This window comes from Neltuma alba, unplaced genomic scaffold (assembly GCF_004799145.2).
Source record: "Neltuma alba isolate B1F8T4 unplaced genomic scaffold, ASM479914v2 tig00002292_pilon, whole genome shotgun sequence".
Taxonomy (NCBI): domain Eukaryota; kingdom Viridiplantae; phylum Streptophyta; class Magnoliopsida; order Fabales; family Fabaceae; genus Neltuma; species Neltuma alba.
The window spans coordinates 308,905-334,725 of NW_021632810.1; the positions used below are offsets into that span (position 1 = coordinate 308,905).

Consider the following 25,821-nt stretch of genomic DNA (forward strand, 5'->3'; position numbering starts at 1 on the left):
ATTTAACACTTGTTATTATCAATTCATAACTTGTTAATAAACTTTTTGATGATATAAGGGTATTTTTGTTATTTAACTAAATTTACAAAATACCATATCAAACATCATTTCCTCCCTTGTGATTTTAATATCTTAGGTGCTTGAATTGAAATATTGTAATTTTCAACTTCTTTTTATCTCATTTTTCTTTTTTGGAACAAATTGTGAAGACTAATAAATCTCATCAAATTTCATTAGAAACACTATTTTTTTTTTTAAAAAAATTTCAACTGTCCTTTTTTTGGCTGATAGAGTCCTTCATTTACATTATTCCCTAATTGACCCATACTTAATTAATAAGAAACGATATTTTCAGAACAGAGTCATCAACGAATCGTTTTTTCCCAAAACATCTGAAAAGTACTCCTCCAAAAAATGTCTTATAAATAGAAAAGAAAGGAGTAATTTATATAAAAGTAGTTGGGATAATGCTTCATTAGTGTCAAGAGGAAAATTATTTTCTGGAGATATCAAACTGAAAAGCTCTCCATCCACACATAGTGTTTGATATATTTTTCTGTTGATGATTTAGTGCAGATAACTCACAAATCATTTGTTTTTTTTTTTTGTGTATGAAGCAAGGAACAAAAAACCGAACCAGATAATGAATCGGTCAAGATACTGGTTTAAGGATTAGTGGGTCAGATCAGGGTCAGATCGGATCAAACCGATAATAATTAAAATAATATAATTTAATTAAAATTAGTAAAAATATTTATATTCTAATTATAAAAAATAATATTTAATTTTTTAATGGGTAATCATCTTGCAAAATATTCATGTATATGAAATTTTTTACTTCTCTTTTTATTTTTTTTCCCCTTTCCTTTTCTCTCATCTCACCCAATAGAATCTTTCGTTTTTTTTTTTAACTGGTTTTACCATTTCTTCTCTCTCCCACGTGCACTCCACATTTTTCTCCCTATGTCACGCCTCACAGAGCAGTTCTTCTTTCCTCTCTCCTCCTTGGACAATAAATAAGTAGAGTAGCAGAGTAGAATAGGCAGGGGGAGCTCATCTTACCTCTTGAGTACGCATGGTCATTTGACTCATTTCTCCCTTCGTCCTCTAAAGTGCTTCCTACCTTTCTCACTTCATTTTCTTTCTCAGACAGAGAAACAGCGAACAATGCCATCATTTTTTCTCTCAACACTTTATTCATTTATCCTACTTTCTCTATTATCTTTCTGTTTGCCTTCTAATCTTTCACAAGTATGCTTCAAAGCGGCACAAACAAAGTTCTGTCTTCCTTCACTTTAATGATCTCCTTTGCTTCTACCACTTATCTCTGCAGTGTCCATGGTCTCCACAAGCAGTGAGACGTCCGGTGAACGGTGAGACCAAGAAAGAAGGGGGAAAAAACGCAACCGACCAACCCAGTCAAGCTAACGGTTTGCCTGGTTTTTACTGGTTTTTTCCGGTTCATTCTAAGTTGCTCCGGTTTGATTGAAGGCCGGTTTTCAAGCTAAATCAGACCGGTTCACCGGTTTTTTGGTTAAACCGGCCGGTCTGGTCCGATTTTTTTCTTCTTGGTATGAAGAGAGAAAAGTCACAAGATATCCACGTGATTATACGCGCACACATATATAGACATCTTTAAATGTTTTCAATACCAACCGCTAATCTGTAAGGCCTGATTTTTTTTTTTGGGGTACATATGTGTGTGTGGGCGTTGTTGTTGAGTGTTAGAGTGACTGTGTGTATGATATAATTGAAAATCAGGGTTGGTGGCAATCTAAGTACTCCATAAAGTTTTGGAACCTTGTGAGAAAATTAATGGCTAATCAATCAGCTTCTTCACATAGTGCTCATGGCGGCTCATTATCTTCTCTCATCATCACTCACTCACTTTACCTTTTTCTTTCTATTTCTTAAAAGCCAACCATGCTCTCACACTTCAAATTCAAAATAAATGGCTAATCATGTTAGCTGAGTTGCTAAGGAGTTAGCTCATAACTCATAAGATCAAGAGTATACATTTCTTTATCAATATGAGGATCTTGTTGATAGGCGATATGTAAATAATTTAAAGAAATGTTCTAATTCTGGTGAGCTCCTAGGACCTAACTCAATTAAACTTTTTGTATCAAAAGAAATTTCAAAATAAATTGGAAAGTGATTTCTTCAAATATTTCAGGCAATAAAGTATAGACACATTTGACACTTGTTACTTTATCTTCCTTGTGATTCTCAGTATATACACATTGACACTTGTTACTTTACCTTCCCTACGATTCTCAATAATTATTCTCAACACAAAAACAAATGCTTTTCATTGGCAGAAAAAAATATTGTTTTTCTGTAATTAATTGAATTTGTATATTGATGAGCATAAGCCCAAGGGGAGAACCCATTCTAAAAGACTAGCCTATTAGGAGGGAGAGCCCCTTGAATTTATAAACCTCACAATACTTGTGAGATTCCCCAATGTGGGACTCATAACAGAGCACCCCTCTAGAGAGCCGACGTCCCCGACGGCTCCACTCTATGGCACTTCACTCGGTTTTCTTACCGGTCAAAACCCTCCGCAGGTAGCCCTTTCCGGTTGGCCAACTCTCAATGAAAGCACCAATGTGATGAGCATAAGTCCAAGGGGAGAGCCCATCCCAAAAGACTAGCCTATTAGGAGGGAGAGCCCTTTGAATTTATAAACCTCACAATACTTGTGAGATTCCTCAATGTGGGACTCATAACAATATCTTGTACTCCCCAAATGTCAATATTGCCAGGTGACTCGGAACAAAACTCGCCGATGATGGACTTTGATCTTCTTGTGAGCCTGCACCGTCCTTCCCTGCAGTTATCATTTGGAGAACAATTAGGTGACAGAACAATCCTCGCCAATGCCGCAAGAGGAATCAGGTGAATTCTCTTCTTATTTCAGTCTGATTTTGATCAATTAATATATAGTATTATGTTCGGACGAATTTTAAGTCAAGTTTCTCATTATCATTATGTCCAGTTCTCTAATTGCATATGGTCATGTGTCTTTTTTTTATTTTCATATAATCATTTAACTCTACACTCATATGGAAAAAAATAGAACATGCGGAAATTGGAGAAATTGACATAACAATTATAAGCAACTTGACTTAAATTTTAAGTTATACAATTCAAAATAATAATCCTATCTCATAAATATGGCACTAACAAACTAATACCGTATGCCAATCGCTTAAATGCATAAATATGCTTGTGTAGTTATGTACGGATGTGCATGCAAATGTCTACATTCATATACATAGACATAATTATAACACCTAATAATGATTTGAGAAATTAAGATGATAAATCTTTAAAAAGATGGGGATGAGTACATACCTTGGCCACACCATTTCATAAACCACGAATGTATGTTTCGCCATATATTACGTGGAAATTTGAGAAATGAACTACAAAAATTAATTTTCATCAATTAAAATTGTGTGGATTATTGCAGGTGATGAGGAAAGAGAATGGAAGGATGATTTGTTCCATGCTATCAGTAGTAGCAAATGGAGTGATGCAAAAGCAATTGTGGACCAAAACTCTGATGCTTTGACTGCAGTAATTATTGATCAAGGCAGAACCACACTTCACGTGGCTGCAATGTTTGGGCATGTCACCATAGTGGAGGAGTTGCTCAAATTACTGCCTCCAGAATTCCTTCTAACTGGTGATTCTAACGGTGATACAGCACTTGTATTGGCTTGCTGGTTTAGTGGAAACACTCAAGTTGCAAAATGCCTCGGAAAGAGGAATAGCCACATACTTGGAATTTCGAGCAGGTTTGATGATCTCCCTGTTACAGTGGCCTTTGACAATGGTCACCAAGAATTGGGACGTTATCTATATTCTGTCACTCCATTGGAATACCTCAAAGGCCATCCGGGTTCTAAGCTTCTTCGTGTTTGTTTTCATGCACAATGTTTTGGTATGTTATATATAATATCATTTTTCTGATTTCTTAATGTATGGCCTTAGAGAGTTGATTTTGGTTCTAAATGTAAAACTTATAAATTTTTCATATTTATCATTTTCCTCCCAAACCACCCTCTCTTAATATTTCCTCAACAAGATGGTCGGTTCTTCTTACAATAATAATTGAGGTCAAAGATCATGGGTGTTTTAGAAAAAAAGAGAGTCATATTTACTATAATTAACTAATATAATTTAACTAATTTTTTAATCTAATCAAATTAATTAAATAGGTCCTACGTCAAGGATAGACTAGAGGAGTAATTCTTTTGTTGTATATATTGTTGTCAATTCACGGTGTGACTATATATATACATACACATGTATTTATTATGTGTGCAGATATCGCACTGCATTTGCTTCAACAATGCGAAGAATTGCTTTTAGTAACCTTCAATGGTGGAGCGTGGACGCCAATTCATGACATCGCAACCTTGAACACTATTATTTTTCACCCAAGTGAACTTATTTTCTGGAAGCGATGGATCTATGACTGTCAGTATCAAATGCATTCCTTTCTTTTCCGTTATCACATGTAGATTTTGTTTATATTACTTTCTCTCCGTTCAATAGATTGTTCTTCCTCAATGTAAGACCCATTTGATAATGTTATTGACGCTATAAAATAAGTCTTATATTTCACACCAGTGGAGTAGTAGGCAGCATTATGAGAGTTGACATAGATTATATTAAAACGTAAATACATGTCTCTCTCTCTAACCTATGGATTATGGAATATAATTTAAGAATTACAATTAATAGATTATTACAATTAGATGGGCTAAAGATCAACTTATAAAAAAGATAAAATTAAGTGAATTAAGAAAACGTGATCCATCCAAGTTACTTTTAATTAGCATAAAGAGCATATTTTTCATATGTTGTTTTACCTTGCATAGTATCATCATTATTATTTACGTATTTTTTTAACAACATTATTTTTTGTTCTTTCTTTGCCCATGTAAGATATAAATATACCTCCAGCCACAGCTACCAATCATGCTCTCGTGGACATCCAACAACAAGATAGAAGTCAAGGAGATGAAACAAAACTTACAGAGCCAGATATGTTACAAAAATATTTTTCGGACCATAGGAATAATATATAAACTTGTAGGCATTAAAACGTGTCACTTTTGCATTGCTTTTTTAAATAACCGAATCAAGCCACTAACCAGACTAGATCACTAAAAGTCTAGTTTTGGCCAATGGTTAGTTATCTCAGTGATAACGCCACCCATCATACTTGAATGAAGTCTGAGATTCAAGTCCACCTTTAGCATGTTTGTATACGTGGGCCTTTTCATTGTTGGGCTATCATTCATGACCCAGAACCTGAACCGAAGTAAACCAGAAACTAAAATGGGTTTTAGAAAATCAAACGGGTTTTGGACGTAATGGAAAAAAAAAGGCTAAAAATATAGATATATTCATCCTCTCAAAGAAATCAATATATTTTTAGACCATATGAAACTAAATGGTGTTATTTCATTGAAAACTTTATATATTGCGTTGTTATTATGTTAGCAATTAAATTTGCTATTGATTTGTTTCTTACATATGCTAACATATAAATGCGTGCAATTATTCTTATTTAATTAGTATGAGTAAGTTTGACCACCAGTCTAATAGGTTGAAACAATGCGTTATGACAATTTCGCATTTTCATCAAAACCATGATAGGGAATTGAACTCACCAATAAGTGGAAATCTTCTCTTCGATTAGTAGTATGTTATATCTCTTCAATACAATGTTTATTGTAACATTAGTTCAGAAGAGGGATAAAAGATTTGGTGTTAATTAACAGTGCATGGATTGATACTAAGGCTCATCACCTCCGCCGATAATTTTGTAGGTATGGATGCAAACTTTCATATCTCTTCAAATAATTGGGTACTTGTTCAAGCTTAGTCTTAATTCTCATACATCAAATTAAACTAACTAAAAGATCCATGTGTCATACGCATGAATGTAGGAGTTAAGAAGATACAAGAGCTAAAGTTGTTGCATGCACAAGCAGATGAGCTTCTTCGCCTAGTTTGTAAGAATGCTAGGAAAGCATACCAAAAGGGATTTATAGAGGAGCCTTTACGTCTTGCCGCTAAAGAAGGGAATGTGGAGTTTGTGTTTCAAGTCTCAAAAGTAATCCCAGAGATCTGCATCAATCCAACATTCGCTTCGTGTTTCAATGAAGCTCTTGATTATCGACAAGCTAAGGTTTTCAGCCTTATTCATGGGCTTCGCTTCAGGCATGTCTTGGTAACATTTATAGCTGATGATGGAAATAACTTGATGCATAAGGAAGCTATGAAGGCTCCTGATCATGTTCTTAATCGTATCTACACACCTACACTACAAATGCAAAGAGAATTACAATGGTTTAAGGTTAGAGAAAGACGTATTATTTTTCGAATCAATCTCTTATAAGTTTGAATCTATTAAATATTGTTTGTCTGCAAGTATGTGAGTATGTTTCCCTATGATTTTCACTTTCTTTGGAGGCACAATAAGTGTTTTAGAATCATTCAAACGAATCACAAAGAAAGTAAATCTCTTGGGGCCAGGATTTGAACTAAAGTTCCACTTTCTTCTCTGACCGATTTCTGGATATAATAGTGGTCTAGTTTTGATGAGAATATGAAGTGCATTACTTTTTCAAACAAATGCAGGAGGTTGAGAATTTAGCACCTCCAAGCTTTAGGGGATTTCGAAACAATGATGGTATGACAGCTGAGGAACTATTTCGAGAAAATCACAAAGATTTAATGAAGCAAGGAGAGAAATGGATAAAAGCCACATCATCTTCATGCTCAGTTGTCAGTGCCCTAATTGTGACCATTATGTTTATGGTTGCTTTTACAGTTCCGGGAGGAAATGATCAAGATCTTGGATACCCATTATTCATTAAACAACCATGTTTTACGGTTTTCATATTCTCAACCATATTATCACTTCTCTCTTCTTCATCTTCAGTTCTAATGTTTCTAGCCATCATTACCTCTCAATACTCAGAAGAAAAGTTCCTCAGATCCTTACCAACAAAATTGATATTGGGTCTTTCTTTTCTTTTCATCTCCATAGTAAGCATGATGATAGCATTTCTCTCCACCATTCGTCTCATGTTAAAGCATACAAACTACTCATGGGGTCTCCTTCCCATTATCATACTTGCAAGTGTTCCGGTCTTCCTCTTTGTGCTGTCACAATTCCCTCTTCTTCTTCACACTTTTGTTTAGGGGTGTTCAATTTGTCCCGTCCCGGTCGTCCCGTCCCGGTTCCGGTGAGTTCGGGACGGGACGGGACGGGACAAAAAAAATTTCAGGACGGGACAAATACGGGACGGGACGGGACAGTGACCGGGACGGGACGGGACGCGGGATGGGGTTGTCCCGTCCCGGGATTATTTTTTTTAAAAAAAATTATTTATTAATAATTATTATTAGATTATTCAATTTACTTATTAATAATAATAATTATTTTTATAGTGATTTTTAACTCTTAAGTTGTAATATTATCTGAACAATATCTCCTTCCTCAATAAAATAATTCATAAAGCCATTATATAGTGTTTCTTTTATCGTATTTTTTTTACAGTATTGTTTTTACACTTTTTTTATACTATATAATTGAGCTTTCTACATAATATTTTTTATAATGTTTTTATCTTTAAAAGCCTAACAAAAAATAAGCATTATAACATAAAAAAATTTCATATAAAAAATTATAGTATTTTTTTAAAAAAAAAAAGAGAAGGGGAACGGGACGTCCCGTCCCGTCCCGTGAACACCCCTACTTTTGTTTACACGTATGGGAGTATCTTTGATGGGAAAGTCAAGCCGTGGCCATGAGACGGATCTGTCATTGATGTACCACTTTGTTCTTATATTATTTGAAGAATTACGATTTGATGTTTCTTTTCAATTACATTGACATGAAATTTAATATAGGAAAGGAAGCCGTGACTGTGAAATTTACTTTCTTTTTTTTTAATGAAGATTTTTCATTGTTTCTAGTCAATTGGATTGAGTAATTACTCATGGTCATTGTTTGCCGAGGTGCATTTAATAAAGAGATGATTAATTTGCAAGTCCTTATAGTTTCAACCAATTTTGAATCAGGTCCTTATACTTTCACCTGTTTTTAATTAGGTCCTTGCATTTATTTTTCTTTTTATCAAGTCCTTATAAGATCACCTTATTTTTAAGTAAGTCCCTGAATTTTTTATTCTTTATTTTAGAAATTTTAATAGTACTATTCTATAAACATAAAATAGTTTATATTATGTAATATTAGTTTATAAACAATAATATTCTAAAAATAATGAATTATTATAATAATTTTATTTTTTAGCAAAAAAATTAATTTTTCTAAAAAAATTTCCTGAATTAATTAATCATATTACTTATCTTTTATTATATAATTATTAATATTTTATATTTCAGTATTAATTTATTTAATTAAGTTTATATTTAATTAATAAATAAAAATTAAAACTAGATGGACCTGATTAAAATTTTAGTGAAATTATAAGGACTTAATAAAAAGAAAAATAAATGCGAAGACCTAATTAAAAATAGATGAAAGTATAAGGACCTGATAAAAAAAAAATTATAAGGAACTAATTCAAAATTAGTTGAAACTATAAGGACTTGCGGATTAATTAACCCTTTAATAAAACTCTAATAATCTAAGCTTTCTTATAATTCTTGAAATATTGACCGAGTAAAACTGACTTAAATGTTGAGTTTTTTCAAAGAGTTGCCGATTGTGACTTTAAATTGATGCTCTCAGAACGGTCGGAGCTGCATTTCTTGCCCCTCTTGAGAATTCATTTTCAAACTAGGCAGTCGGAATTGGGCGTGGTCACTCTCGGAGGGAAAAATCGTAGGAGAGAATGACAAAAAAAGAAGCTAAAAATTACTAAATCCTAAATTAGATTTGATAACAACACTTCATTTGGTGTTAATAATTTGGTATTTACAAATTTTCAGCTTTTTTTGATTTTTTTTTCCAAATCGTAGTACTTAAATGTGGTGTATTATTGAGAGGCAAGTCAATATTATATTACATTTTACAATTTTTTGTATTTGTAAATCACAAATATATATATATATTTTTATCGTATTTACTTAGATATTTTAGCGATGAATTGCACCTAATTAATCTTAATTAGATTATATTTTATTTTATTAGTCCTTTTATATTTTATGAAACTAAATTGATTAAATTTTAAAAAATTATTATTAAATTCTCCATTTAATATTTTTTCCCATATGATTATTGAATATTACTTTATTTTGTGCAAATTTTTAGAGCTTAATTGAAAATCAATTATGGCCATCATTTTGGCCTCATGAAATGGATTAATATTCATTATCTTAATTTTTTATTTCTTTCGAGGGAAATTATTTGAATAGAAATTAGAAAACTTAAAGTAGTGTTTCTATTTTCTTATTTATAGGGCAGTTTGGGAAGCCTAAAAAATACTTTGGCTAAAAGACACTTAAAAAATACTTTTACACAAATCAAAATGAAACTCCTCTGATATATTTATCATAAAATTACTTTAAAAAAGTTAATCAAGACAGCCTCTTAATATTAGGTTTTGAGAGAGTTAATATTACCGATGGGGCGACGCCCAGGAAGAATAGGGGGCTTGGCTGGAGAAAAAGAAAGGAGTAAAGGAAATTTTGTGGGAAGCTTCTCCTTCCTTCATATGTTTTCGGAATCATTCTTCCTCTCAGCATCGTGGCTCGCGGGTTGTTTAAGTTTTTTTCCTTTTATTTTTGTTTTTGCATTTTCCTTCAGATGCAACCACCTATAGTTTTGAACTCTGATGCATTAAACCGGAGTATCATGTATATGTTTTTTATATTTATTTTTTATGTTTGGTTCATTCCTTTCTAAACTTCCGTTTTTGCTTTCAGTCTCGGATTAGAATAATAGTCTGATGGTATATATATGAATTTGTCCTTTACGGTTATACCTAAGAGTTTTATGACTTAGGCACTTAACTTGGGTTGACTGAGTGATTTGGGATTGCTTAATCGTTGCCCTTTGGTTATTTTGCATTGTGATTATTGCTGGATCATTTTATGATTGAGATTTCAATGTTGGAAAAGATTGGTAGGACTTTTAAGTTCTAAATGATAGTTTGGAGGTTCATTTGATTTTACCAAAGCATAAAAACTAAACTAGACTATTCGATGAATTTTGAGATGAGGACATATATAGTTGATTGCACTGTTATTTTATTAAGTTATTTTTCTTTTTAGTTTTAAATTCTTGTTTTAAATCAGTTTTTATTTCACTTTAAATTAAAACCCCCAATTTAATGTGCAAGATTTGATTTCCTCATCGGTTCATTCGATAGCTCTCAAAAAGACGATTTAAGTTATGCTTTACTACAAAATTCAGTTTTGATTACATTAACATTGGTGCTATTTGCGTCACTCATTCCCACAAGTCATTCTTTATTTGAAATTTATTATTTTTTAAAAAAAAAGTTCACATTGATCCATTAATATCATATCTCTTAACCACAACCTTGTCTTATTTAACTCAAATGCTTTGCTTATATCGTCCAAGTGGATCTCAAGGGTCAAAAGTTCATGAACGGGAATTTCCTGTATTTAGAACATTAATCTTTTGTTTTTCCAACCTAGAAAATTAATCTATTAACTAAAATATATCAAAATTAATTAATTAATTAATACGTAATTTCACTAATTCTTTACTCATTTTCATTTTCGTTTGGCCAAATACTCAATATGCTATTTTCTTATAAAGAAAATTTCCAAATAAATTTGACATATATTACTAAAGTTTGCAGTAAATAATTTTCCTTCGAATACAATGATTTCTTTTGCAAATGTGAACTTCTTTTTCAAACATCATTTCATTGTTTTAGATAAGAAAAAGTTATGCAATTAGCTAGTCCTATAATTTTTATTTACTCGGAGAAATTGGAGAATGAAATGTACCCCTTTGGTAGATTCCATGGCTTTATTGAGCAAAGAGGGTGACAAGCCTTTGTTATGGGAGCTAATTCAAACAAAAACTAGATGAAATGCACTATAACGGCACTAACCTAAGTGTCAGTCTCTTAAGGGGAACCGATTACACTACTAAATAATTAGGTTAGATTACTATTTAACAAAAAGGGATGTGAAATGGAGTAGATACTACTAGACTCAACTAAGCTAAAGCTATCTAATATTTGTGATTTTATCTTTTAAACAACAGAATGGAAGATAATGGTAATGGATGAGGTGTACTCTCCGTGATGAATGACTCACTACTCTTCCTAGTCCACTAAAGATTGGTTCATTCGTACCTAACTAGACTAACACCACTTAATTGACCCAACCAAGTGAATGCTATAGACCTGGCTTGACTTTAAACTCACAAGGATCAAGAACTAGGTAATTCACACCATTGATCCAACAACCTAGCACCCTAGCATTGTCATTGTATTTTCTCCACAATCTTAGCATACCACTGACCCAGCAAGTAAATAGAAATTGAGAATAATGTAGGTGTAATGTCAAATACCACATTCAAGAGCCCAGAGTCAAATGAATCACAGTCACATAACATGTCATAATTCAAGAAACACGAATCCAAGGCAGGTATCAATCTCTTGATTATACATACCAGTAATAATCCTCTCTAAACACATCAATCTAAGTCCTAGTATCATAGAAACTCAAATCAGCATATACGAGAGAGTGGAAACTGAAAATAGATACAAATAAACTTCCCTATCAGCTCAGGAACGCATAGTAGCTTCGTCAGACATCAAAGAGTGGGGAGATCACGAACTCATGGTTGGAAGGTAGCTACGCCGAGCTCCACACCTTCTGTTAGCCATCAAATCATGATCTGGAAGTGAGGATGCGTTGCACTTGGGGGAATGTAGAAGATGATTGATGGAAGTAGTGGAATCCGGTCGGAAATGGTGATGGAGAGACGGATTCAACCGAAAAGGTGGAGGAGAGGTGACTGAGAGACTGAATCTGGTTCTAGATCGAGGAGAAGAAGACGATGAAGTCGGTGGTGATGGTGGGTTGGAATGGAGATGGAAAGTGATGACTCGAATCAATGGAAGTGAAGAAATGGAGGGGCGGAGGTGTGATCGCTGTCAAGCTCTGGTCCTTCGTTCTGTCTTCTGCCATCGCTGGTCCTCTTGCTCCTGTGTCGCCTCCCTCTCTGCTTGTGTCTCTGGCTAAATGAAGATGAATTAGTGTAGGTTTTTTTTGCAAGCAATAAAACGATGCCATTTTACTGCCTCTGGTCCTCTTTTTATTTATTAATTTTTTTAAATATTTCTTTCTTTTTTTCCTCTTTTCTTTATTTTTTATTTTTTTATTTTAAGCCTTCCAAAAACCTGCAATTAAAAATTGAAAGATAGATAGCATTAATTGTCCTTAAAGATTAATTAATCACAATTATGATAAATTTGCCCCTATTTATGCACTAATTCAAGGCAAAACACTTTAATATGAATTATACCCACATAATGCAATTAAGAACCAATAATAATGATAAAAACCCACTAAAAATATGAAAATGCATGTAAAATATAGATTTGTCAGAGGGAACTCCAGTGCATTCAATAGAATAATCTACACCCATTTCTCCACTTAGTTCTTTGAATTGTTGTGAAAAAGGTTTATCCAAGACTCCCTCCAGTCCTATATATAAGCTTTATTTTTGGAGATGGGTCTGGTCCAAAATATAAGATTCATTTTTTAATTCGTTTGAGCATTTATTACTTTTCTTCTTATTTTGCTTTGAGTTGACTGTATTTAGTACTCTCTCAGTCTCATAGTAATATAACTCTCATATATTCTCTTTCGTCATTTTTTATTTATTGACTCTCATATACTCTCTTAATAAATAAGGGTAAATTTGTAATTAAAAAAAGAGATATATTTCTGACTTATTTATTATTTTTAACTAATTTAACTGCTAATAGTTAAATGTAATTCAGTTATTTGAAGCTTATATGTAGGATTGAAGGGAGCAACTTCTTAGGATTTATAAAGCCTGTCATTCCAAAAGCTTCTCCCTTTTCTCTCTTCTTCTCATTTATGTCAATTCCAATTATCATCAATTTTGCTGCACTTACAGCCTGCATCATTACTAGCGTAATCTCTCCTTTTGCTCATATGAGTTACTAAGATATGCAGTATGCTTGTCATCTAATAACTACTAGCTTAGCCCGTAATATTCTGTTCTTTTTCCAGATAATTTTTAAACTACTTATTTGCTCTGTTAGCTGCCCAAGAGATTCTTCTGGGTTATAAAAATACTTTCATTAAAATAATCTGTTAAATTGAATCCTAATAAAATCTTACCAAAATATCTAAACCCAAATTAAGGCTTACACTCTTAACAAATTCCTAATGAGGTCATGAGGTTTAATTTAGAATTTTTGAATGTTGTCAAATGACTAAAATGCCTCCTTTAATTAAAAATAAAAATATTTATTTTATCCCTCCCAAATAATCTCTCGTCTCTTATGATTATTTTGTAGGAGTTAAAAACACAAATGATTTTATAGTGCTTAAAATTTGTATGTATCACTAAAAGCTTCAAAGATATTCTAATAAAACATTTTAAATTACAACATAAATAGCCTGGAAAAAATATTTTTATTTTTGTTGATAAATATTTATTCTAAGATTTTAAAATAAATATTTACCAACAGAAAAATAAAAAATATTTATTTCAAAACTATTTATGTTGTAATTTAAAGTGTTTTAGTAGAATTCTTTTGAAGGTTTTGTTTATATATACAAATTCTAAATACCGTAAACTCACATATATGTTTTTTAGTCTCAAAAAATAATCATAAGAGATGAGGGACAACTTGGAAGGGTAAAATAATCAAATTTTCTTTTTAATTAATGAGGGGCATTATGATTATTTAACAACATTCAGAAATTTCTAATGACGCCTGATAGCCTAATTAGGAAATTATTAGAAGTGTAGGCCTTTATTTGGATTTAGGTATTTCAGCCAGATTTTATTAGGATTCTCCCTTTTTTCAATACTACTCTATCTTCCAAAATATATATGTAATATTTTTATATCACATAAATTAATGAATATATATTTGGTCACATCAGATTAAAATTTTTTTATTTTTAATTCCAAATAAAATTAGAGTAACGATATATTTATCTAATAAAATAAAAAAATATTTAAAAAAAGAAAGAAAAGTCTCACATGTAATACAGGAATTTTTCAGAAAAGTAATTAATCTATTGAATTAATTGCCATGCCTGTATTTATTAGAATAGGCAGAAAGTCAAGCCTAACTACTTTCACATGATACGCCAATTGTATAATTTCGTTTGTCATTATCCTTACCTAATTAAATTGACTTTTTTTTTATTGTCACCATTTACCTAAATTGACTAGGACTTTGGAAACGATCTCTGAGGACATAATTTTGAAAATAATTAAAGAGAAAAAAGTGAAATTAATTTCATAGAAGGAATTAACAGGAAAAGAGTATAATCAATATATATATTATTGTGCCGATAAAAGAAGCATAATTATAAGCTTACAATTTATTTTGGGTTAAACTCAAGAAAGGACTGTGGTTTACAGAGCTCACCCAATTCCTTCATGGCCTAGAACTTGAGGATAATTAGCCTGCATGCCAATAATTGAAGACAAATAACAAAAGATGAAAATAACGTATGATTGACTTTGGCCACATCAAACTCAAACTCAAAATTAATATTAATATGTGTTTAGATAGAACCTTTTGTTTTTTGTTTGGGGGACGTTATGCAAACTTGTTTTGCTAACGAATTTTCTCTAGTTTTAAAATCAATGCAAAATTGTCATAAAACATACATTAGAGTACGAGAAATTCTGTGTTAAATTTGTTAAAATAACACCAAAAAAAAAATCTCCATTTTTAAATTCAAACCGGACTCGAGTTCTTCTACAGTTACATATGGGCTACCTTCTATTTTAGAAATTTCATCCCTGAATTTTCATGAATTACTTAGATTTCTCATCTATTTTAAAAAATACGCACAAAAATTTCATGAACCTCACGATGCTATTGTCCTATATGTAATTACTTAACGTTTTTTTTTTTCCGTCTTCCTTTATCCCCCTTTCAAACAACTTCATACTGCCTGGTCTAATGGCCTTATCTTCTGTTTTCTATAGGCATAATATGTAATTTATAGAAAGCCATAATATACGTGGCCACAACCTGGTTTTGAAAATATATGAAAGGATCCATATAATTTTAACAATTTCAATGAATATCTACGTAATTCCTCTCATCACTACATAGTAGTAGGGCATGATAAAGGGATCAGATGACTAACAATCGGTTTCACATGTCATTATTACAAGCTTGAAGAATCAATAATTTATATTGTTTTTTGCATCTTAATTTGAAATTCAGTGTGAGTTGCACATTTGATTATATTATATGCAATAGTGAATATGAGTAATATAATATACAATCATAGAATTATCAATTTGTGTGGGTGATTTTGTTATCAGATTACCGAATTATGAAAGACTTATTTGTACATAATGTTAGTATTTTTTTTGTTATATTTTCATCCTCATTTAAAAATAATACCTTAAAACCTCTTTTTTTTTTTTTTTTTAGCTATTGACATATTATGACAGGAATTGATTCAAATCAGAATATCAATCATAGAAATCATTCTGTTCACTACAAACTGAGACACTTAAAAATATATCAAACTTCACATTTGCTATATTAACAATAGGGTTACAGAACTTCAAATTCTCCTCTCGCCACAAAAAAAGTTTTCTTTAAACAGTAGGGTTTGAATGGATTTGTCAAATATGAAGGAAGACTATGGTGTCTTGATCACAGGCATAAATAGGACTAAAACGCTTTGAACTACCTTGTGCCTGGTGAAATCATTTGCCTTCTCAGTTTGTTAGCATCACCAGGCCGCCGTCCACCCATGAGGAATTTTCTGTATGAGGAAATAATTGCATAGGTTAATGAGATAGAGAATAAAAAAGTTAAAGATGGCCATGAGGAATTTTCTCTAGATGATAAAATAATTACATAGGTTAATAAGATAGACAATAAAAGGGTTAACGATGGTTTGAGTTTCAAGGATAAAGCAAAATCCTGTTTCTGGTTATATTTAACATGAAATTGAATTTCCCTCAAGATTGAAGATTATTTAGTATACATAACACATGATTTCTTAGTCATCTAGAATTTACAGCTTTTTATTTAATTATGGGCGTGAAGCTTACAATAATTTATTTTCTCGATTACGAAATCATGTGATCTAATCAATATGATATATAATAATCATTAAACTTGGAAAAAAAATAAACAATAAAAAATCTTTTTTTGGTGAAATTTTTTAAATGTGTTGTTGGAAATGTGTTTGTGGAGGAGAATTTAATTATATGATATAAATAGCCTAATAACAATATAATCTAATATTCTAATTAAAGAAACTGTTAGTTGTGCGACTGGATGTAAAATAAAAAATTATATAACATTGAATTTCTCGATATATTTATTTAAGTTGTTTAAATTCGAATAAATAGCTCATTTTTTATTATTTAATGAAATTATTTTTCATTTCAATATTATAACTAAAATATTTAAATATTTAATATTTAAAAATGCATTGTTATCTTTATACGAAAAATATTTATTATTTATTATTTATTTTACATTTTAGATTTAAAATGAAATGATATAAATTTCATAATTTTGAAAATCATGCCGTTTTGGCAAAATGAAATGATACAATGTAACTTCCGTAATCCAGAAAATCATGCCATTTTAGCCTAATTTATGCATTTTTATAGAAGCCAAAAATTTTCACACAACTCCCTCTTATCCGATATATGTGCCATGGGTTTTGAGAATAATGAATTATGATATCAAACATGATTTTATTTTTGAAAATTTTGAATTTTAAAGGGAAAACCATATTGGAGGTACCTATACTTTCTCTCAATTTTTAATTTGGTATTTTTTTGTTCTTAACTAAATCTTTAATTTTGCTCTATTAACATCATTAATCCTTATATAGAGACTAAAAATATCAATAGAACAAAGTTATAAGAGCTAATGTTACTAAAAAGATAAAATTAAATGTTTAATTAAAGGGAAAAAAACACATAGGTACCAAATTAAAAATTGGGAGAAACTATAGGTACCTCTAATATGGTTTTCTCAATTTTAAATTGCAAAGTCCTACATAAGCGGTTACCACCACCATAATTTCAATGCGTAGTTAATTAAGTAAAACCACATGAGACCCAGACAATGTTACAATTTGTAACAAGGTTGTCAAACTCGCGAGTTCAAACAAACTCGTGATAATGATATAAACTCGGATCGTAAACTCATAAGAGTTTATTTTTATTAATAAACTAGTATTAAAAGTATATAATTAAATAATTAATATATAAACAAGAGAACAATTTTATTTAAATATATTTTAAATTTAAATAATTGAAATTATATCCATCAATGTTCATAATTTATCACATTCAATAGAGAAGTTTCTATAAAATTTATATATAAAGTTACTAAATACAATCCAATAAAAAAATTTAGCACGAGTTTAAAAAAGAGTTAATATGATTTTATAAGCTAAAAACGTAAAATTGATAAACTCAATAAATGAACTCGTAAGTTTAATCGAGTTTATAGTTATTACGAGTTTAAAAGCGAATTGATATGATTTTGTTAGTTGAAAACATAAAAACGTTAAACTCGGAGAGTCAACTCGTGAGTTTGACGACAGTGATGTGTAGCATAAACTTGATAGTGATAAGTGATAATAATCAGTCCTATCAATCAGAAAATCATATGATATAACAATCATATAAAAATATGATTTCTCATTCATTAGAGTTTACAGTTTTTTATTTAATTTTTTTGTTTTCTCGATTAGAAATTATCTAATCAATATGATATATAGTGATCATTAAACTTGGCAAAAACAAAAAAACTAGTGAAAATTCTATTTTGTTATTGCGAAATTTTTGGAAGGTGCTATTGGGAATGTGCTTATGGAGGGAAATTTAATCATATGATATAAATAGCCCAATAACAATACAATCTAGTATTTATAACTTAATTTCTAATATTTTAATGGAAGAAATCGTTAGTTGAGTGGTTGGACACATGTCGAAAGAAGGGCTGTTGGCTACTCTACTTTTTTGTGAACATGTTCATGGAGGAAAGCTTAATTATATCATATAAATAGCCTGATAACAAAATAATCTAGTATTTCTAATTTTAATTATTTTAATGTGGCAAATAGTTAGTTATGTGGCTGCACACGAGTGGACAGAAGGGCTACTAACTATTCTATTTTTATATATTGATATATTGATGATTGATAACACACAAAAAATCTCTCCATATTTAAATTCAGACCGGACTTGAGTTTTTCTAGAATTATATACGGGCTAATTTCTATTTTAAAAATTTCACCCCTGAATTTTCATGAATTACTTAGATTTCTCATCTATTTTAAAAAATATGCACAAAAATTTCATGAACCTCACGATGCTATTGTAGTACCCTATATGCAATTACTTAACTTTTTTTCTTCTTCTTACTTTATCCCCCTTTCAAACAACTTCATACTGCCTGATCTAACGGCCTTATCTACTGTTTTCTATAGGCATAATATGTAATTTATAGAAAGCCATAATACGTGGCCACAATCTGTAATTTATAGAAAATATATAATTTTAACTATTTCAATGAATATCTACGTAATTCCTCTCATCACTACATAGTAGTAGGGCATGATAAAGGGATCAGATGACTAACAATCGCTTTCACATGTCATTATTACAAGATAAAACAAATTTTTGAATATTATTTTTTGGAATAATATATATTACCAGCAATAATAGTAATGTAAATTAATTAAGTTAGGCTAACCATGATTTGCCCTGATAAGGTAAAGTCGATTGTCTTTATAAAATTTATTGATTGATTATTCATTTTATTTTGTCCAACTTTGCGAATAAATCTTTATATCCATGTATGTACGCAATGAAAAGAACCGATTATTTACTTGTTAGTTGAGGCTTTCACAACAATTTTAAGATAACCATGACTTCAATAATTGAGCTTAATTTTTTAATAATATTTAGTGAATTTTTTTTCTTACATGTCATTCCAAATCAAAAAGCTAGGACCGCCCTTTATTCAAAAGGATACAATAATATGTTTTTTACTGATATTTGAAGTCTTACATGTTTTATAATAATAATTTTATTGCACATACATGAGTAGTTGAATCAACAAATAAAGATATGATAATTTTTTTAGGAATTAATACCACTTTTAGTCTTTACAATTTAATCTTATTTTACTTTTGGTCATACAAATTTGAAACCCATAGTTTCAGTCTTCGAAATTTAATTTTATTCTAGTTTTGATCTCCAAAATTTTAAACCAGTAAATTTAGTGTCTAAAATTTGATCTTATTTTTATTTTAATCTTTTAAAACCACTTTCAAGAATTGGAGTGAAGGGAAGGAAGAGGAAGGAAAAATTTTAACGAAACTTAAGAGGGCAAGAGTCTAAAAAAGTCTTAGACAAACCTTCTTTAGCCAGGAAGTCGAATTCTGTACCAAAAAAATGAATAAATAAAGTTAAGCCCACAAGTTTCCGTAAAATGGCCCAAATCAAGGTGTTGTTTTTAAGTGTGGCCCACAATAGATTTAGAGACCCAAAAGTAACAAAAGCAAACTTACAGAGAGGATTCCAAAGGCCCAAAGTTTGTCAGAATTAAAAAAACAAAAAAATAATTTGATGAATAAAGTGCACTGATCATGTTAAATAATAAAGTGGTTAATGAAACGTCCTTTTCCATGTTAATTTAGTTCCAAAATTTTGACAGCAACAATTTCACACATTCATTTAAATTGAACATCTCAATAATTGGAAAAAAATAAATTTCATTTTATCGTCCCTTTTAAATTAATTGGAGTGAAATATATTATAATTAATATGCTTGTTGTTGGAAAAATAATAATAATAATATGCTCCTCAAGGTTATAAAAGTAATTATTTGCGTTCCAAAGAGGCTAAGGAAAATCATCAATCATGTTTTCCGGAATGCTCAGGTCAGTTAAAGTTAATTTCATTTTAATCTTTTAAATTAATATCAACGGCTAGCCACCGAAAATCACATCATGATTGAACACAAAACTGAGGTGATGCTATTATTAACAAATCCAGCACTCAACGTAATAATACAATAGTATGACTCTTAATATAAAAACTAATTGACTAATTTGAGTAAATAAAAAAATTAGTTAAATTAGTTATTTGTAATAAGTAAACGTTGTTTTTCCTAAAATTCTTTTGCTAATTATGTGTATTGGTTAGAACTTTCATGAGATTTTTCATATGGGCAAATAGTTTTTTTATAAAAAAAAAAGATAAAGTGGATTTGGATTTTATATTTAGAATCAAGTTAAATATCAATGAGTCTTATATTTAGGACCAAGTTAAATGTTATTGGATCTTATATTTAGGATCAAGTTAAATGTCAAACTAACTCTCATATCAAAGACCGGAGACAGCTAGTAAGATTGAGGTGGTCAACATAATTAAGAAAGAAAGGTCGAAATCAATGAAGAAGAAAAATGAAAAAGAATAAAGAAGGGGAAAAAAAAAGAGAAGAGAAAGAGCAAGGAAGATGATCATCAGGAATATGCCTGTTTCCGCTAATCCATTGAACCAAAAGCAAGTCTTCCTCTTTTACTAGTCAATTTATTTAAATCTTATTAATAGACTGGTTAGATAACTCTTGTTATAAAAACATCTCTGATCATTACCAGTTAATATTTTTCTCAACCCTCAATTAAATTAAAAGTAATCATAGTTTCTTTTGCTAATTGGTATGTAGTTGGTAGGTCAAAATATGAAGGTGGGGAAAAATAGAGCTCCGGTGGTACAAATTGTATTGAGGGTTCAAGTCTGGTTTTTTCTAACTCTTGTATCTACATTTTTCTTTCAACTGTAGTGGATTCTATATCCATATTGCAGACCTTGACTGCCTAATAGGTTTTATGTTCAAGTTTATAGGTAAGTGACATGCTTTTTCATATAGTAGCTGAAACATCCTTCTAATTACTTTTTTTAGTATGAGTCTAGAAGCGTTACGGTTCAAGAAGATCACGAAATAAGCCCGTAGATTGGAAATTCAAAATTTAATTCTTAGGTTACTATTCATTAGTAAATTTCAGTTTTCTCGTCCAACTTTGAAAATTCATAACTAATTATAGAAAAATTGTATTAGGGTAATCTAAGTCTTCATTTAAAGCTTGTTCAATTCTCTACAGGGAAAAAATATAAATCTAAGCTTAACCCTTCTCAATTCGTATAGTTAATTCATGGAAGTTTACTCATACAACTAGTAAGAACTGTAATTTCCAGTTTCTCTGCCCTAACGTTGAGCAGTTGTATCTCTCAGCATACATATTCATTTTAAGTGATCTATCAGGATACTTACATTAAGCACATAAAATTTCATGGGCAGATTCCTTTGTTTGCCTCACTTTCACTCTGTCACAAATTTATGATTTATTTAGAAATAATTTATCCCCCTTACTTATATTGATAATTCATATTTGTTTATTTCTTTGCATGCAATTATTCCAACAATTCTTAAACCATTCTCATACATCATTATACTCAATTACAGATGTGATTTTCATCATTCATCGTTACATAGCATTAATGGCATATTCATATCATACATCAACATAATTGAATTTATAACATGCCATAATATGTTTCTTAATCTCTTCTCTTCATTCTTCAATTCCACATCTTGCTGTTCGCACCGTAAGTGTACGAGTCGTCACAAGTAATAAAGTGATGGGTAGAGTATCGTTGACAAACTCAATTATTTTTATATATTTTGGTATCTATTATATGAGTTTTGTCAACTTAATTGGTCCCTTTTTGCCTTAATTGATTTATTTTATTTTATTTTGAATTATTATTTTATAGGGGCAAAATTGTCATATTTTGGTTTAATTGTGAGTAATTGGTTCTTTGAAGACAATTAATGCTACCTTATTTTTGAATTTTCTTTTCAGGTTTTTGAAAGATTTAAAAATAAAAAAGAAAAAAAAGGAAAAAAATAACAATAATAAAAGGGAAAATGACAGATAAAGAAGCCTGAAATAATAAAATGCCAAAATGGGAAGCTAAGCAAATGTATTACCAGATAGGGAAGTGTTGCCTGATTTGGGATTATGCAAATGTTGCACAATTACGAAACAGCCCCTCATATGCAAACAGAAAAAGTGACCGGTGGAAGTGTGCAAGTTGTGGCGGGAGCTGGAGGAAAAACTTGGGAGGGACCACGAACGTGGGAGCATGAACGCGCGCGAAGCAACAACTGAACGACGGAAGCGAGGTTAGTATTCAGTGACTATATTGTTCGCCTCTGTCTTTTGTCCCTCTCCTTTATGCGCCGGTTGATTTTCCTCTTTCCGTTGGATGGCAATGTCGTCGATGTGGGGATGGTTTTGAGGTGGAGAGGGTGGCGAAGCATGGAGACGGCAGGTATATAGAAAGTGTGGGGAAGGACGGTGATTAGAGGGTGAATGCACGGGGAAGGAAAGATACTGAGGGAGAGGGGTTTGATGGTGTCACAAGTGGGTTAGAGTGATTAGTGTCAGATAAAGGGACAATGTTGGAGGGAGATTCGAATAATAGAGTGGATTGATTCTGAGAAAATGAAGCATTAGTATGGACAGGAAAGAAATAAGTGTTTTGTTGCAAATTATAAGCATGAATGTGTCAAACCCTAAGTTGGTCGTGTAAGTTGATGATGATGGTATTAAGTCATATAATCATTCGACTTCTGTTATCAGTGCAGGTAATGAAGATAAATGAATTTCGAAGCTGGGTCATCTTGTGGGAAGGAGCTGTTCTATTATTTTCATGTGAGGGGGAAATTTGTGACAAATGGTGAAGGTGAAGTGAGATATAATGGAGGTGGTGTGAGGTTAAGAAGCATTAAGGATGGGCTGACACTTGATGAATTGAGGCTAATGATATCTGAGTGGATTGGTGGTGATGGAAGAAATTATGACATTAAGTACACAGTGGCCTTTGATGAGAAGACATTGATTGACCTTCATGACAATGCTAAAATGTATAACCTCTTTCAATACAATGGGAACAGCGGTCATGTGTATGTGGTCGAAAAAAGACAAGTGGGTCCCCAACCAAGGGACAATGTAGAAATGTAAGTGGAAGTTTGTCCTAACTATTTGTTGTCATTTATGAATTTCTTCTTGTCATTTGTGTTAACGAGTCTTGTCATTATGAATGTAGAACAGAGAGATTCATGGGCATGTCACAGCAAACAGAACTGGATGCGTCTCCCATTAGTTTGTGTTGTGATTATGGCTGGCTCAGTGAAGAAAATGCTCGTGAATGTGACAATGATGAAATAAGTGGGCCCCCTAATGTGGATAAATCTATCGGAGCTGAAGATACGGATGGTAGTGAGATGGTTCATGCGAAATGGAGGGGACTTTTAACAGGAGTGGGCCAACGTTTTCCTAGTGCAGATGTATTTGGGGGTGTCTGTATACAGATTTGTACTTGCAAACAAGTTTGTGGCAAGTATATGAGGAATAGCAAGGAATTCATGTCAATGAGGTGTAAAGTTGAGGGTTGTCTATGGAAGCTATGTGCAAATCATGTGGGGAGAGTTGTGATGTGCTACAAGTGACGACATTTATAAACCGACATGTTCATTCTGCCCAAGATAGCTTGGATGTGATGCATAGTGGAAGAGCTAGTTTGAACTCATCAATAATAATTGATGAGATGAGGGATCATGCAGACAAGCGCACTTTGAGATAAGGAAGATGATATGAAACGAGATGGGATGTATAAACAGAGTAACAGATAAATAGTGAATAGTGAGTGATGGAAGATAAAAAGATATAATCATGGAAGGGGTAACAATGAACAGAGAGAAATAATAAGAGGATGATATGAGATATAAGATAAGACTATAAAAGCAGTAGTAGAGCAAGAGAGAAGTCATTGGAAGACATATATGGCAGGCCTGAACAATCATACATGCTCATACCATGGGTATGTGAAAGGATAAAGGAAACAGATGAAAATCAGTGGTTGAATGGACTGCTATTGGAACCGTTTGTGTGTTTTCATTGCCTACGGGGATGCATTGAGGGTTTCTTGGGTGGCGCGAGGCATATTATGTATTGATGGAACTCACTTAAGCAGGCCATACAAGGGGACAATGTTGTCAGCTTCAGCTTATGATGCAGATAACGAGCTACTGCCGTTTGCAATTGCAATTGTGAAGGGAGAAACACTAGATGACTGGATGTGGTTTTTCTATATGATAAAAAAAATCCTGGGTTCTATGGAAGTAAGGATTGTATCAGATCGACACAATGCTATCATCGGAGGAGTGGCATCAATCTTTGGGGGTCAAAGGCATGCCTTTTGTTATAGACAAAATCAAGGAGAATTTTAGTTCAGAAGTTATGAAAATGAATAAGGGGCAAACAAGGACAAATGGCCGATCAAAGGAGGATGCACTATATTTATTGGATAAAATTGCATACGCAAGGACGGATGAGAAATTTGAGGCAGCAATGGATGACATGAGATCCTTTTTTCCAAGGCTATTTGATTGGCTTATTCATCATGGGGATGTAGATAGGTGGGCTAAAAGCAGGTTCCCATATAAAAGATGGGACAATATTACAAGTAATATAGCAGAATCATTCAATGCATGGATAGTGAATGAGAGAAAGCATACGGTACCCCAATTGATCTATGAGCACCGAGATAAAGTTGCAAGAAAGCTGCATGCCTCCTATGTGGCTATGACCAAATGGAAGAATTGCGTTGGTCCAAATATAGAGAGTAAGGTGCTGGATATGGTGGCTGGGTCTGACCATATGTATGCTAAAAATTATGGTGGGGGAAGAGTAAAGGTGACAACATCGGAGACCATCGGGTTGATCTTGGACTACACCAATGCAGTTGCAGATCTTAGCAAATGACGGGGATCCCTTGTTCCCATGCTTGTGCTGCCATCAAGATTGTGCACGGCAATGTTTATTATTATATTGATAATTGCTATAAAAAGTCATCACAAGAAAAGATTTATGCTCGCAGTATGATTCTTGTGGTAACAACAGACATGCCTCACCCAAATGACTACTATAGAATAGAAAATGTTGGTGAGCAAGTTTTCTTGCTACCTCCCATGACATCCCGACCACCAGGAAGGCCAAAAGTAAACAGGGATGAATCACAGTTCCAGAACAAATGGATATACCACTGTGGAAGATGCCACCAGCCTGGACACACAAGGAGGAATTGCAGAAATCCTAACCCATCATGAAGTTTCGAGTACAGTGGGGATGGGTCATTTTTTGGTATACATAGTTGTATGCTCTGCCCTTGTCAACTTTTTTGGGATTGGGGTTGTAGTTAGGAGCTAGGTGGAGACATTTTTTTGTAAGTAAACTGATAGAAATTTCAGTGATAAGGGAGCATTAAGTGTGACTAGTATCTTAATGTCCACTTGTTGTTGAATACATGAAAGGAAGTTACTGTTATGGGGATGTTAGCTTTTGTTAACGGCACATTACTTGTTGTCATTTTTAAATTTGTTCTGTTCATTGGCAGTGATGCTATCAGCATAAGCTGACAGCCGTGTTGAACTGATGTTGTAAAATCAGACCAGGTTATCCTTATCATTATCGCTGTCATATTCG

At 32.0% G+C, this 25,821-nt stretch overlaps 2 protein-coding genes across 2 annotated transcripts; both read left to right on the forward strand.

Annotated features, from left to right (window-relative positions):
* The first annotated feature begins 2,882 nt into the window (after window positions 1–2,882).
* On the forward strand, window positions 2,883–6,976 carry LOC114721576 (uncharacterized). The gene is made up of 4 exons (XM_028907431.1): window positions 2,883–2,901; window positions 3,479–3,952; window positions 5,973–6,382; window positions 6,860–6,976. The coding sequence occupies exons 1-4, from the start codon at window positions 2,883–2,885 to the stop codon at window positions 6,974–6,976; spliced, it is 1,020 nt and encodes a 339-aa protein (XP_028763264.1).
* An 18,121-nt stretch (window positions 6,977–25,097) lies between these two features.
* LOC114721583 (uncharacterized) lies at window positions 25,098–25,445 on the forward strand. Its single transcript, XM_028907442.1, has one exon. It carries the CDS (start codon window positions 25,098–25,100, stop codon window positions 25,443–25,445), a length of 348 nt encoding a protein of 115 aa, XP_028763275.1.
* Window positions 25,446–25,821: the final 376 nt, after the last annotated feature.

Excerpts from the sequence above, each read along its gene's own strand:
- LOC114721583 (XM_028907442.1), top strand. The coding sequence starts at position 25,098 with ATGACGGGGATCCCTTGTTCCCATGCTTGTGCTGCCATCAAGATTGTG.
- LOC114721576 (XM_028907431.1), top strand. Across the intron at positions 3,953-5,972 it reads TTTTCATGCACAATGTTTTG|GAGTTAAGAAGATACAAGAG; the intron begins GTATGTTATATA and ends GCATGAATGTAG. Across the intron at positions 6,383-6,859 it reads GAGAATTACAATGGTTTAAG|TTCCGGGAGGAAATGATCAA; the intron begins GTTAGAGAAAGA and ends TTGCTTTTACAG.